Here is a 14,659-nt window from a genome sequence, read left to right on the forward strand (position 1 = left end):
GAGGTGAGTGTGGCACTTTACTTTCACTTTATGTTTTGCTTTGTTAGCTTTGCTGTTTTAATTTATTATTACCCACTCAAATTAAACTCTCAAGCAGATACATTTAGCCTGTGTACTCCCTTTGCCAACACTTGCTTTGTCTTTGTCTCCTTGTCAATATAACAACTGAGGTGGTTTGTAATTAGTTACATAAATATTTTTTTTTGTGACAGTTTTCTATTTTATTCTGCAATTCTTTCGGGATTCGTTGACCGACAACTCAAACGATTTCAATCATTCAAACATCAATTGTTTGAACTCATACTTCTTGAAACATTCAGCTTTTTCCACTTCTACAGTGGTGACATAATCTCTCGTGCCTTTGACATGTCACATTGTGCCTTTTCAGCTTGATTCTAGTACTTCAACAACTCAGCAGGAAAATGCATTTTCTAGTTTGAATTAGAATTTTATTTATTTACTTTTAATTATCTAAGCGCTTCCTTTTCTATGTGTGTGTGTCTACTCATTCTGCAGGAGAGCAAAGTTACACAAGCAGTGTTGTTTCATCCTGGGACAAAGACACTGGAACTTCATTAAGAACGACAGGGACAAAGATGAGGTCCAGGTTTTCCAGTGAGTCTGCTCCAAGTATAATTACAATTAAACTATCAGACTAAACTACAATAATCAAATCATCATTATTCTGCAAAGCTGAATCATTGTATTCAGGTCAATGCTTTTATTTTGCCATTAGATGCTGCTGCTAAATCAAAGCATGAGCTGCCGTGTGTCCAGAATTACCATGTAAGACAAATCATAGTCATATATTGAGTAGTGGAAATAAATTGATAGATTTTCATGTTTGTTTGATTTGATTTTTTGTTTCTCTCTGGGTTTGGTAAGCGGATACAAGAGAGCCATCCACCCACCTATTGTATCAGAGCTGCAGGAGTGCTGAGGTACAATCGTGAGTCCGATGACAACAGGATAAACGTTCCAACCGTTCTTCAGGAGGTACTAAGATCACATTTCCACCTACTGTTGTAAATTCAGGGCAACTTCTGTTACTGATTAGCCCGATTCAAAACTTGTTTCTAGCTCCCACCTCTGGCAGAATTGGCACTGAAGTGTGAGTACTGTGGAGAAAAGGCCAGACCATCACTCGGTCTAACACGGCTGCAGGAGCCTGAGGTGAGGCAGACAGGAAAAACTAAAATTCTCAAATTTTACCTGATGCACCATTGACCCCCTGTCCACCCTCTGTTTGTGTCCATCCTAGACAGCTCCACACTTTTGTTGTGCTCAGCATCAGCAGCTGTGTGAGATGCTGGTGAAGGAGAGAGCTTTGTGTGAGGGGACATGTGACCTGCCAGCTGTAAAGGAGGAGGAGGATGACAACAAGTTTTTCGAAGACATACCAATTGGACTTGGGTATGATTTTATTTTTTTTAAATAACAAATAAAAGACCAACAAATGTAGTCACTGCTAATCAGGAATGTATTTGGACTTTGTCATAGAGCACAGTCAGAGGTGAAAATCAACAAGGGTTACTCAATCCAAGCTGCGACAGAAACATGTAAGTGACTGCTCAGTAAGTTAGATACACATTGGAAACTTTAAATCACATTGACCGTATATAAAGATGGGCGACATGACAGCTCCCCATTATTGAAGGCAAAGTGTATTGATCGCCATCTTGTGGCTGGCGATCTTGTGGCTGGCGATAGTGGGTATGGGTCAATTAAGGATGACACATTGACTGAACTAAAACGTACATGTGCAGGGAAAATAGATTGTTCTCAAAAATGGTTGTATTTAAGAGTGAAACATCATGATTGACAGCTGAGACTCACTTGTGATTGGTCGAGTTTGTGTATTGACAGGATCTCACTACCATGGGTCCATCCCTCAATCACTACTGCACAGACTCTGGCTCCAAATGTGCGCCAAAAGTTCATGTCCAGGATATTTTAACTTCCTCCCTGGATAGTGGGAGGAAGTGGAGATGCGTCATCCATCTTTATATGCAGTCTGTGGTTCATCCAAGCAGTCATGATACAGTGTGCACAGGTTTTTTGTGTTATTTTTAATCTTGTTGAGAACCTCAACACGTGAGACCAATACACTTTGTTTTGTGCTGTAATTTAGTCGCCCCTGCATCAAACGTCCTCCGCTTCCGGCTCTCTTGTGCTCAAGGAAAAGGAAACTGGACAGTGTGTTCTAGTGGAGCGCCTGAGAGGTGCTTGAAAACTGAACAGGAGGAGCCTCAGGCGTTGGTCCCCTGTTGTGACCACAAGCCTCTTAAGTTTGGCATATGTCATCACCAGGTAACCCCAAACTGTCATGTTCTCTTTCCTGACCCATTGTTTGCTTCCTTTGTCAGTTTGACCCTCTGTGAGTGGAAAATGCTTTTCTCAAACTCTGCAGCATCTTTTTGTAATATCTGCTTCCTGTTATGTGCCCCTTTCTAAATAGGAGACATCTAAAGCATTTTAGTCGCACATTGTTTAATCTTACTGTGTTTATTTGCAGGATGGGGCAGAATTTCTTCAAAAATATTATTCCAGTGGCAAAACATTTCTTACCTTGTTCCGTGGCGGCTCCGCTCAGGTCTTGTATCCTCTCAGATATAACGTTTGGAGATTTTATATCGTGTGATGAGATTTTTTTGTTTAAGAAATAATATAGAATTCCTAAGAACATCAAAGGGGGAATTTTTTTAATCCAGAACAGATCATTTATATTAGAAGATGATATATGCAATGAGACATGCACTCTACAGTGGGTGTTCCCATCCTTATCGCCATGGTAACAGTTATCCCTCAGGCCACTTGGCTCTTGTTGTGGTCACTGAAGAGAATGGAAGTGTCTGCATCGTGTATGGTGACAGCAAGGCCCCCAATCCAGTGATGAGAGCCGTGTTCCAGTCTGATGGCAGGGCTGCATGTTACCACAGCAATGGAAACATATGGTATTAAGGATATTACATCTATATATATATTAGTTGAATCCATATTCAGGTGTGCCATTAACCGTGTGCATTTGTGTTCATGTTGCAGGCTGTCCTTAAACACATCAGGGGGTCAGTGTTTGGACGAGGCAGGTGCCAGAGTTCGTCGGTGGAGGTGGGACGGTCCCCTGCACCCCGTCTTCTTATCCCTCAACAAAGCTGTTGGGGTCCGAGTCCTCGGGAGGAAACAAGTGTTTGTTTCCTTCCTGGCTCAAGGCCAACAAGCAAAGTTTAGCGTGGGCACCTGCTGTGCTCAGGTAAAAGTGAAGCATTGTTTACATTTTTTGTCAACACATATTCACCTTGCACTTTCCAGAGCCTCCAGCTCTGCAACACAAGCTGTGCAAAAAGCTTCTTTGTCTCTTTTTCAATAACGTTTCTGCAGGATGTTAAATGTACCATTCTGACACTATGTCTTGAACCTCTCCTGATATGTTCTCCTTTACTGTGTTCAAATGCCAGTTAGGAACTTGTGATTCTTGTGAAAATAAAAATAAAAGAGTTGAAGTGGAAAAAAGATTAACAGAATAATTAAATATTAAAATTAAAATGTAATTAAATGTTAAATTTATTATAAGACTTGATCAAAATAAAAGAGTAGAAGAGGCAAAATAAATAAAATCGATAAATCTATATAAAAATCTGAAAAAAGTTTAAAGGGTAAAAACGTAGGAAAACACCTTCCATTCCATGAACCTATAACCTGCAATGCATGTGAATTTCTTGAATGTCTTATTAATCACCTCTTTATCCCATTTTTCTTTACAGTGAGAAACAACTGACCCATTACTTACTAAAAACTGCAGGACTACAATTTCATACCGAAGATCGAACCGTTTTTTAAAAGGCTTTGACCCAGGGTTTTCTCTGTCTCTCTACCTGTTAATTGTTTTTGACAACTTGTTAACTTTTCAGTTTTTTTTTTTATTTCAATGTACATATTTTAATCGTACAATATATAAGAAGGACAGCAAAACACTACAGCCCACAGTGAAAAGATTGGAGAGCGTTGTCTCCCCCGAGTCCCTGCACTCACAGGTTGAGGACCCTGAACCACGAGTGCAAAACGAGCACATTATACTTTGACAATGAATGCAGACGAGTCCCACACTGTGAACTGATCCGCTAATCTATACTGTGATGTATAACATATTATGTGGTTTTCTAACTGAGTGTCAGTGCAAAAGCCCTCTGCTCCAAAAGAGAAAAGGGGAAATAATTGTCAAGCTACAAGGATGTTCTGTTTACAAGAGTTTTTTTATTTACTTAAATTAAACATAACCTACATTTGGATGTTAATAATTATAAAACTATATTAAGGTAAATATAAAATAGCTTTTCCTCAGTATTTCTTTTTACTAATTGCTAGAAATACCTGTATTTTTTCAAATTGTTAAACTGAGCCTCTTGTTTGGTTTGTTCATTCATGACAAGACCCAAAACAAGCACAAAGAATACATTATCTCGAGTTATCAGGTGATGAATATGTTATTCCCTACTTCTTTGCTAAAACTGATGAATATAATAACTATTTAAATCAATTTTTCATATTCTATTATCTGTTGTCTCCCTCAGTCAATGCATGGTGGTTTGGAGGGGGCGTGGTTTGGACTCTGTAGCCGGGGGCGTGGTTTGGATATACTTGCTGCCACAAGCGGAAGTAACCAGCGGAAGTGTTGCCGCAAGCTGCTGCAGCCTCAGATTGTTCCCCTGCTGGTCAACCGAGGGAACAGAAACCTAAGAAAAGACTAAGAGATACTGAGGGTCTTTGATTCAAAGGAGAAACGGGGATTATAGGAACAAGTTGTGCTTTAATGTTGAAATAGTGCACACAACTAGACTCTCATCTTTAAGGCAGAAGTGGCACCTTGACATTGGCTGCCAACTGCCAATAAACTGAATTGAGGCAGAAAACCAAGCGAGATTCATGGAAAACTTGATACTACTTCAATTGCTACTCAAATACTGTTTCCAGAGTGCAGTGTGAAGAACAGAGATAAGGATGAGGCCCAGTTTTTCTAGTGAGTCGACTCCAAGTATGATTATAATACACCTTCTTCATGGCAGCCATTTTAACATGAAATAGAAAGTAAACACAGGTGTTACTGATCACAGGAATTAAGGCTCTGTCTAAATAGTACGGTGGCTGAGAGAGCTCAACACTCAAGAGTACACAGGCAAATAGAAAAAACCTGTGCAAGTTACGAAAACATCTTCATCAATTTGACAACACGTGCGCTGCAAAAAGTCCCAACACATGCAAATACAGAAACACGCTGCAAATTGCAAAAACGACAACAGGAATGTCTCCAGGGGAGCCCAAAAAGTGATGAGCCTGTGAACTTTGGGAAGTTACTGAAGTCTGCTACTCGTCAGTGGTGATGGAACTTCACAAATCGTAGAACTACAGTCAGGTTCATCACTTTTTTGGGTCCCCTGGAAACATTTCTGTTTTCCTTTTCGCAATTTGCAGTGGGTTTCTGTATTTGCACGTGTTGTGACTTTTTGTAGTGCATGTGTCGTCAAATTGATGAAGTTCTTTTCTTAATTTGCAGTGCGTTGAGCTCCCTCGGCCAATTAATGTGATGAGTACAAACGATTTCCTGTCAAAATGGCAGCCGTTTTACACTGATAGTTTAATAGACATTAAACTATCAGTGTAAAACAGGATCATCAAATCCTCATTATTCTGCAAAGCTGGATCCTTTAGTAGCTGCTGTATTCAGGTCGATGCTTTTGTTTTGCCATTAGAAGCTGCTGCTGCTACACCAGATCATGTGACACCGTCTGTTGTGAATGGCCGTGTAAGTAGAGGAAAATAAACACATTTTCATGTTTTTAATCAGAAACCATCTAGCTTTTCAGTGACCTGTTTAACTGATTCGATTTTTGTTCCCCTCTGGGTTTGGTAAGCGGATACAAGAGAGCCAGCCACAGTCTGTGAATAATCCACCCAGCTATTGTATCAGAGCTGCAGGAGTTCTAAGGTACAATCGTGAGTCCGACGACAACAGGATAAATGTTCTAACCATTCTTCAGGAGGTACTAAGATCAAATTTCCACCTACTGTTGTAAATTTACACTCAGGGCAACTTCTGTTACTGATTAGCCCGATTGAAAACTTTTTCCAGCTCCCACCTCTGTCAGAATTTGGAGTAAAATGTGAGTACTGTGGGTTAACGGCTAGACCTTCACTCAGTCTAACATGGATGCAGGAGCCTGAGGTGAGGCAGACAGGAAATCTACAAAGCAAAAATCCTCAAATTTTACCTGATGCACCATTGACCCCCTGTCCACCCTCTGCTTGTGTCCATCCTAGACAGCTCCACACTTTTGTTGTGCTCAGCATCAGCAGCTGTGTGAGATGCTGGTGAAGGAGAGAGCTTTGTGTGAGGGGACATGTGACCTGGCAACTGTAAAGGAGGAGGATGAGTTTGTCGAAGACATACCAATTGGACATAAGTACGATTTTGTATTTTTAAGACATAACAAATAAAAGACCAACAAATGTAGTCACTGCTAATCAGGAATGTATTTGGACTTTGTCATAGAGCACAGTCAGAGGTGAAAATCAACAAGGGTTACTCAATCCAAGCTGCGACGGAATCGTGTAAGTAACTGCCCAGTAGGTTAGATACACATTGGAAACTTTAAATCACATTGACTGTATATAAAGATGGACGACATGACTGCTCCCCATAAGTGAAGCCAAAGAGTCTCCTCAGTGCTAATCAATGGATGAGACATGGACCAAACTAAAAAGTACATATCAAATACATTTTTCTCCCGCATTGTTTCTGTCATTTTAGGTAGTTCTCATCGCACTGATGTTTGTTCAAATGTTAATTCTTCTGATAAGTTTGGTTTTAATTTGTTATTTGCTGCGATAAAAATCTGTGGTGAAACGTCATGATTGCCTAGTGATTGGTTGAGTGTGTGTATTGATGGAACCCCGTCCCTGTGGCTTGACCCCTCAATCACTGCTGCCCAAACTCTGGCTTCAAATGCACAAGAAAGCGCAGCGTTCATATTTTTGTTTCATTTCTGGATGGTGGGAAGAAGTGGCGATGTGTCGTCCATCTTTATATACAGTTTTTTGGCTTATCCATGTGGTCTTAGTGTGCATTCGTTTTAGGTGTTATTATTAATCTGCTCATATTATTGATGAGAACCTCAACATGTGAGACCAATACACTTTGTTTTGTGCTGTAATTTAGTCGCCCCAAGGTCAAACATCCTCCGCTTCCGGCTCTCTTGTGCTCAAGGAAAAGGAAACTGGACAGTGTGTTCTAGTGGAGCGCCTGAGAGGTGCTTGAAAACTGAACAGGAGGAGCCTCAGGCGTTGGTCCCCTGTTGTGACCACAAGCCTCTTAAGTTTGGCATATGTCATCACCAGGTAACCCCAAACTGTCATGTTCTCTTTCCTGACCCATTGTTTGCTTCCTTTGTCAGTTTGACCCTCTGTGAGTGGAAAATGCTTTTCTCAAACTCTACACCGTCTTTTTGTAATATCTGCTTCCTGTTATGTGCCCCTTTCTAAATAGGAGACATCTAAAGCATTTTAGTCTGACCTTGTTTAATCTTACTGTGTTTATTTGCAGGATGGGGCAGAATTTCTTCAAAAATATTATTCCAGTGGCAAAAAATGTCTTACCTTGTTCCGTGGCGGCTCCGCTCAGGTCTTGTATCCTCTCAGATATAACGTTTGGAGATTTTATATCGTGTGATGAGATTTTTCAGTTAAAAAATGATATCAAAGTAGTAATAACAAAGATGGAAATTTGAACCAGGGCAAATCACATGTGTTCGATGATATATGCAATGAGACATGCACTCTATAGTGGGTGTTCCCATCCTTATCGCCATGGTAACAGTTATCCCTCAGGCCACTTGGCTCTTGTTGTGGTCACTGAAGAGAATGGAAGTGTCTGCATCGTGTATGATGACAGCAAGGCCCCCAATCCAGCGATGAGAGCCGTGTTCCAGTCTGATGGCAGGGCTGCATGTTACCACAGCAATGGAAACATATGGTATTAAGGATATTACATCTATATATATATTAGTTGAATCCATATTCAGGTGTGCCATTAACCATGTGCATTTGTGTTCATGTTGCAGGCTGTCCTTAAACACATCAGGGGGTCAGTGTTTGGACGAGGCAGGTGCCAGAGTTTGTCGGTGGAGGTGGGACGGTCCCCTGCACCCCGTCTTCTTATCCCTCAACAAAGCTGTTGGGGTCCGAGTCATCGGGAGGAAACAAGTGTTTGTTTCCTTCCTGGCTCAAGGACAACATGCAAAGTTCAGCGTGGGCACCTTCTGTGCTCAGGTAAAAGTGAAGCATTGTTTACATTTTTTGTCATCACATATTCACCTTGCACTTTCCAGAGCCTCCAGAAGCTGTGCAAAAAGCTTCTGTCTCTTTTTCAATAACGTTTCTGCAGGATGTTAAATGTACCATTCTGACACTATGTCTTGAACCTCTCCTGATATGTTCTCCTTTACTGTGTTCAAATGCCAGTTAGGAACTTGTGATTCTGCTTGAGTGCTGCATCACATCAAATAAGTGTTGACCTTCATGTAACACTCACATTGACTCAATTTGTAGCTTTTTAAACAATGACATCTGGTAACTGTACATTTTAGGGTGAATCTGACACAGACGGCCCTGCTTCAGGACCGTCAGCAACTAAGGAAGAGCTCATAGCATTGGCAGCCAGGGACAGGACCCTCCTGGCCATTCAGAATCTTCATCAGTGCCTGATGAAGCATTGCCAGACCCAGCTGCCCAAGACCACATAGGTCACTCACCTCCACGTTGTTGCCCAAAGGCTACTGTCTTCAGGGATGTCTGTAACTCTATTACCTGTCTAGAAGATACATCCAAAGCTTACAATGTTGGATTTCCTGTAGCACTGTAACCTCAGTCTGTTTTGTCTCATCTAATCATTTCAGTGCAGAGCCTCAGGTCATGCTAATGACATTAAGTTGAACTAAAAGATGTGCACTCATGACCTGGAACAGATTTTTCTGCTGTTATCTCTAAGCCATTCAGCAGATTTTCTCTATTTATTCCCGGGTTTCATTTATTAAAAGTGAGTAGTCATAATATTATAAATCCACTTCAATGCACAGCCTCTTCTAAAAGTATGATTTCTTCAGGATATCATTTGCAACACCTTATTCTACCACATCAATCAGTAACCCCAAACACCACACCACAACTTTACAGTTAAATAGTTACAATAGGTTTTATTCATCTTCATAGCTTCGTCCAAGTTATGTAAATATAAAAATTATTCAGAAATCATACCAAGACATAATTTCCCAATGTTATTTTCACAACAGTGATGATTTTAAGTGTTGCATTTTCTACATGGCTAAGCTACTTAAAGAATAGAATAGTTAAAATTCTACATATGGCTCAGTGGTACAAATAACAACTGTTTTATTCACATAGATCAAATATATGCAACGAGTTAAAGACTATGAGAATCATTAATAAATTGATCCTCTTGGATCTACTGGTGTCAACTGGATGAATTCTGCGATCGTCTGAATGGTACAAAAAAATGACAGAATGGCCGGCACTGTTGCCATGGATCCCACTCTGGCGTCAGGGGCGGGATGTCTCGGAGGGACATCATGAAGAGTGATAGGAGCATCCAGTCTGTGCTAGCAGTTTTCCTACTTTCAGCGCAGACCTTCATAAACATCACTTCACAGCCCAGTGAGAAACCCACCTCGAACCTAGAGAGGCAGAGAGAGAAGGTGATCTCATGCACACAGCACTGACATGAAGTATGTCTCACTGGTGAGGAAAAACATTACGAGTTAAAAAGTTGACTGCGTAGTTTCAAAGTATTTCTTTGGTGAAAGCAGTGGCATGAACACTACTCACATGGAGGGGATTTTAGCTCCAGCCAGGACTTGAGGAGTAGGGTTAGGAGTGGTGGTGGGTGTCCATGTGGACGTTCATCTTCATCTCGTTGTCCAGGATTTGCACAAGCTGCTGCATGGAGGGCAGCTGACCCGACTCCAGTTTTGACCACACTGGCACATCTACAGAAAGACAATACTCACATCACTGCAATTCACTGTTTATGTTGCTTTGTCACACAACTTTATTCATATTACAATGATAATTTTTTGGAACACTTGTTTGCAGCCATAATGTTGTTCTGAGTGTAATAACAGTGGGGAAAAGCACTGGGCTCAGTCAAACAATGATGTGAATCACACTCACCATTCAGTGTGATTTCAAAAGCTCCTGTAGACATTAACTGGTTTTCGATCATATTGCTGAAGAAGAACACCATCATGCAGGCATATATCTGAAAGAAGCATGAGAGCAATCTCAGTTAGAAAGTTCCACATGAATAAATATTTTCCCAAGCTATATTACTGGCCATTTTTCCCCCAATTCTTCTTGAATCATGCTCTCACGATGGAATGGAATAGAGTAATGCACTAAAAATAAACCTTTAAATCACTTCAACACTGACAACAAAGACCACTGGTATGAACACGCTGCACTCTTTACAGATCAACATGAAACTGCTTTAAGAAACTTTGAGGGGATAAGCTACAACTACAAATGAGGTACAGAGTCGGAGTTGAACTCCATCCTACTTGTGCGATCTAGTAGTTAAAGTCAGTTACTCCCCCCCCAAAAAACTCTTATATGTTCACACTGGGCAAACTTATATTTTATGCAACACCAAGACTGCATGTAAAAATGGACACAACAAGCCAAAACAGGAAATGAATGTTCCCCAAAGTAGTTTCTGTCATTTTAGTTAGTTCTAATCAAGCAGATATTTGTTCAAATGTTTTTTTTCCCTTACTCTCTGGGCTCTACTTGCTGTGGACATATTGACATAGAAGGTTTCCTGGTACCAGATTTATATTTTGACTCTTGTTGCAGGTTTCTTATTCTCTTCAGTTCGCAGGATTGTCAGGAATTAACCGATTTGTGTATGTGTGACACAGGCACACCTCGCACAGAGGTGTCCTTACTGATTGAGATTAGGACACAGTGAGAATATGGAGAAGCAAATTACAAGCCCTAGATAAATTAATGAGACTGGATTACGTTTCTCAAATCATTTGGTTAATCAATAGTTGTCAGGACATAAAGTTTAATGTAATATCGGAATCATTCTGACAATATATGTAGAGCAGCTTCAAATATGAACAGAGCTGCCTGGAGTCCATTAGAGTGATGTCAAAACAAATTGAAAGACAAATGCTTTTTAAATCTTTATGCTGTGTATGTAATTAAGTATGTAATTGTAAACATAACTTTACGTCAGCCACAGCTTTCTGTTGAAACATAAAAAATGACTATAGTGCAAGATTGTTTATTTGCAAATATCAGATGTGACTGGCCATTCTCCCTCTGAGCCTTTAGCATGGGTGCAACCCTGAGGACACATTTAACAACACAACCTGAAGACCCTGAACATACAGCTAATGAAATCCCACGTGTTTGGTTGTACTTGGCAGAGTGCATGTACACGGCTGCATCACAAACACCACGCACTTTCCTTCGTTTCTACAGTCTAGTCATGTTCCTGTGTGAAATCTGTGGTGACTACCTGCATGTTCAGCAGTATCATACTGACTCCATACATATTCAAATTACAGTTCTCTTCCATAGGTTCATAGCTCCACCTGTATTTCCAGGAAACCTTACCTTATTCCCCTGGCCCCACTCCCAGATGCCTGGAGCTTGCATACCAAGGAGGGCAAATGGATCCCTACCGATGATAATCAGCCCAATCACCAGCAGTTTGAATATAGACAGGAAGGAAGAAATGTGTCTGAGGGAAGAAAGAAAAAGAAACTGGATCTTAATACAATTTCCAACACTGCACCAGCGCACTGATGTTATGGCAACATTAAGACACATCATGCGTCATCCAATGTTGTTATTATGACAGAGAGACATCAAAAATTCCTCCTTTCTGTGATGAAACTAATCTCTGGAGAATATATCAAGAGTTCAATAAACGTGTGAACTCGAATTTCTCCATTTGTATATAAAATAATAGAAAAGCTTTCACTGACAATAGTCCTTTACACAATATAAATTGACAAAATAAATTGAGACATCATTATCAAATAGGTGCATACTCCTGTAGCAATTATTCCAGTCTGTTGTGAGAAACTGATCCACTGTATCAGTGACAGTTTATTAGTTATACTACTATCTAGATCTACAGTAGTCAAATACAACAGTCCTGCAAAAGATCCTACATTCGATAAGGTTTGGATGTTTTGAGAATTTTTGCCAAGTAAAATTTTGTAACAAGGGTTTTTGTACTAAACCGCATTAGTTTTAACAAGGTGTGCCTAATAAATTGGCAACTAAGCATATGTCAAGCACTCATACCTTTCCCAAATATACCAAGATCAAAATCTACAGTATGCCAGCAATAACAAGCAACATGAATTGCACAAGGAAACCACAATTATAAAACCACCGCAGACGGATAAGGCCGGCTGCATGTGAATTCCACTTCCTCAGTCAAATCACGGCTAATCACAGGCAGCTTTCAGCCTGCTTTAATAAAGCTGGACATAATCCTATTGTTACAAGGCAGACAATCTCCCACTCTCTTACCGATAGACGGGAATAGGAAGATAGCTCTCCCCATCGATGCGGATGTCTGGGTACCGCTGGTACAAGGCCTGCGTGTACTCCTCAAACACCCGCTTGTACCCTCAGGAAATGCTGTGGGAAGATGAGCACACAGTTAGACAGAATGCACTGGGTCAAAGGCGGGAAAGACAACAATACAACGATCTGAAAGTTAAATTGTGAGCTGGACCATGACATCTGAATTTCGATCTATACATATCTATACAGCTTTTGTTTTGTTTCTGGTTGTTTTCATCGCACAAGAGCCGTTACATACCGACATCCATATTATTGGTAGTGGGCGTCACAGAATTTCTATGAGTTACCTATCTTCAGATAATCTGAAGTAATCGTATCTTTTTCTATTTACTGATTAGCCTACAGCTGACATTGTTTTGTAAATCGCAACATTGGTGTGGACCTACAGATGAAGGTTGTTGTATATGCCAGCAGGGGGCACTACTTGTTCTCATTCACAGCATTTTCGATCTCGGCGTCACTCTAACAGGCATAATCTATAAAACTAGAATGTTACTTATACAACGTAATTCCAGACACAGGGAATTGTACTGGGATTTGAAATAACCCTAATATCAGTACAGACAACATGTCTGTGAAGACTCTCAGTCATCCAGGTGAAGGAATCTTCAGAAGTTCAAATGTACCGACTGTCACAGGGTTTATCGACAACTAGCTTGTTTGACAGCGGAGCTGAGAGGCTGTGTCTAAAAATCTTCACGAGAAAGTCTAAAAATCTGAACTTCTCGGTAATATACCCTTCCTGCCCTGTGTTTCAATAGTAGCTGAGTCATTCCGCTAATAACTAACTGGGAAAGGCTCCTTCTCCTCTAGCCAACATGCTAACACGAGCTAACCCCCTGCTAGTAAGCTGCTACTGATCTTTACGGCCTGCGGTGCTGTTAGCCGGAGAGTTGCGCTAGCCGGCGATGATGACTCGCCATCTTTCCGCTCAGTTCGCCTCACCAGATCTGAAACTTGAGCAGGGGCCCCGTGGCGAACTGCATCTTCATCTTCTTCACGCCGCTGCTGTCACCAGACGTGGCGCAGCACAGCGAGAAAGCTCCCAGAGCGAGGAGCAAGAACCGCGGCCACTTCATCTCCATCCGTTCCGGCGTTTGTTTCCTGGATCCTCGGCTCGGGCGGACAGAAGTGGGCGGGGGGTGTTAATCTGTACATGTCTCTGATTGGTTCCTCTCCTTCCTCTGCCTCTGATCTTGTGTTGTAGACGCAATCGGTACCAACATCTACCGCCCCCTATCGGTTTGGCTGTTCAACTGACCTGGTGTAAAGGGAATGTCTGTAGTTTAGTGGTCAGTTTAAAACCCCTTTTCTAACACTTTGTAATAACGTTCAGTCATAAGTCATTTATATCTTCTGTTCAGTTTATTGGCAGGTGGCAACCAACAGCGAGGTGCATTACTGCATCCACTGGATCTGCCTCTTCTTCCTGACTGCTCCACCAATCTCCTTCCTTCTCTTTCCCTTGTGATTTGTCCTTTACTTTGAAGCCACTCCTCTGACTGTACTTTGATTTCTTTGATCTCTGACCATTATATTCTTCAGGACTATGATGAGTGTTGAAGAGAGGAGAAGGCTATATAGAAGACACATTAGATGGCTGTGAAGCACCTTGACACCTTGAAAAGCACAAACAGATAAATGATTTAAGAGATCGATAGAAATTCAAACCTCAGACTCACCATGTACACAACCAGATTCAAACTGATTGCAGAACTGGTGGAATTCCCTCCAGTGGGCTTGCTTGACATTATGCTTGACTATAACGACTTGATTCGCCGTAAACCGAGCTTGATTCAGCGTTTGGAGCAAATTGAGATATGCTGGGACACGGCGATGGATTTATGCACACTGATTGTTGACTTCTTCTTCAGGGAAATGGAAAAGACGATCAACCCAATCGTTTCCGAGTGGGAAGAGAAAGCCACAAGCATATATTCACACTTACGACCCGAGCAGTGTTTCTTCGGTGTAGCTGAGCATC

At 41.1% G+C, this 14,659-nt stretch overlaps 2 protein-coding genes and 1 long non-coding RNA gene across 5 annotated transcripts; 2 read left to right on the top strand and 1 right to left on the bottom strand.

Annotated features, from left to right (window-relative positions):
* Window positions 1-842: 842 nt before the first annotated feature.
* Window positions 843-8,821, top strand: LOC117777958 (glutamate-rich protein 6). 3 transcript variants are annotated; one of them, XR_004616703.1, is made up of 12 exons: window positions 843-996; window positions 1,081-1,173; window positions 1,262-1,413; window positions 1,501-1,559; window positions 2,132-2,310; window positions 2,516-2,598; window positions 2,799-2,954; window positions 3,043-3,256; window positions 3,762-4,031; window positions 5,745-5,797; window positions 5,907-6,035; window positions 6,125-6,168. XR_004616703.1 is itself a non-coding variant. In XM_034613087.1 (9 exons), the coding sequence occupies exons 3-9, from the start codon at window positions 1,307-1,309 to the stop codon at window positions 8,790-8,792; spliced, it is 948 nt and encodes a 315-aa protein (XP_034468978.1). In that variant the 5' UTR covers window positions 843-996; window positions 1,081-1,173; window positions 1,262-1,306; the 3' UTR covers window positions 8,793-8,821. The 3 variants fall into 3 exon arrangements, 1 of the variants encoding a protein (XP_034468978.1); XR_004616702.1 differs by having other exon boundaries at window positions 5,745-6,035; XM_034613087.1 differs by lacking the exons at window positions 3,762-4,031; window positions 5,745-5,797; window positions 5,907-6,035; window positions 6,125-6,168 and adding an exon at window positions 8,637-8,821 and having other exon boundaries at window positions 3,043-3,250.
* LOC117777968 lies at window positions 7,642-8,355 on the top strand. The gene is made up of 3 exons (XR_004616705.1): window positions 7,642-7,677; window positions 7,868-8,023; window positions 8,112-8,355. It is a non-coding gene; the product is annotated as an uncharacterized LOC117777968 (long non-coding RNA).
* A 394-nt stretch (window positions 8,822-9,215) lies between the features above and the next one.
* On the bottom strand, window positions 9,216-13,811 carry LOC117777964 (thioredoxin reductase-like selenoprotein T1a). Its single transcript, XM_034613101.1, has 6 exons — window positions 13,621-13,811; window positions 12,619-12,729; window positions 11,689-11,815; window positions 10,237-10,324; window positions 9,892-10,052; window positions 9,216-9,740 (listed from the first exon to the last, which is right to left on the bottom strand). Exons 1-5 carry the CDS (start codon window positions 13,758-13,760, stop codon window positions 9,934-9,936), a joined length of 585 nt encoding a protein of 194 aa, XP_034468992.1. The 5' UTR covers window positions 13,761-13,811; the 3' UTR covers window positions 9,216-9,740; window positions 9,892-9,933.
* Between the last annotated feature and the right edge of the window lie 848 nt (window positions 13,812-14,659).

Source organism: Hippoglossus hippoglossus, chromosome 17 (assembly GCF_009819705.1).
Source record: "Hippoglossus hippoglossus isolate fHipHip1 chromosome 17, fHipHip1.pri, whole genome shotgun sequence".
Classification (NCBI taxonomy): Eukaryota; Metazoa; Chordata; class Actinopteri; order Pleuronectiformes; family Pleuronectidae; genus Hippoglossus; species Hippoglossus hippoglossus.

Bases quoted from the DNA above. Each gene is read 5' to 3' on its own strand.
- LOC117777958 (XM_034613087.1), top strand. From the start codon at position 1,307: ATGCTGGTGAAGGAGAGAGCTTTGTGTGAGGGGACATGTGACCTGCCA. The intron at 1,414-1,500 runs GTATGATTTTAT...ACTTTGTCATAG, and splicing joins GACATACCAATTGGACTTGG to AGCACAGTCAGAGGTGAAAA. The intron at 2,955-3,042 runs GTATTAAGGATA...TTCATGTTGCAG, and splicing joins CACAGCAATGGAAACATATG to GCTGTCCTTAAACACATCAG.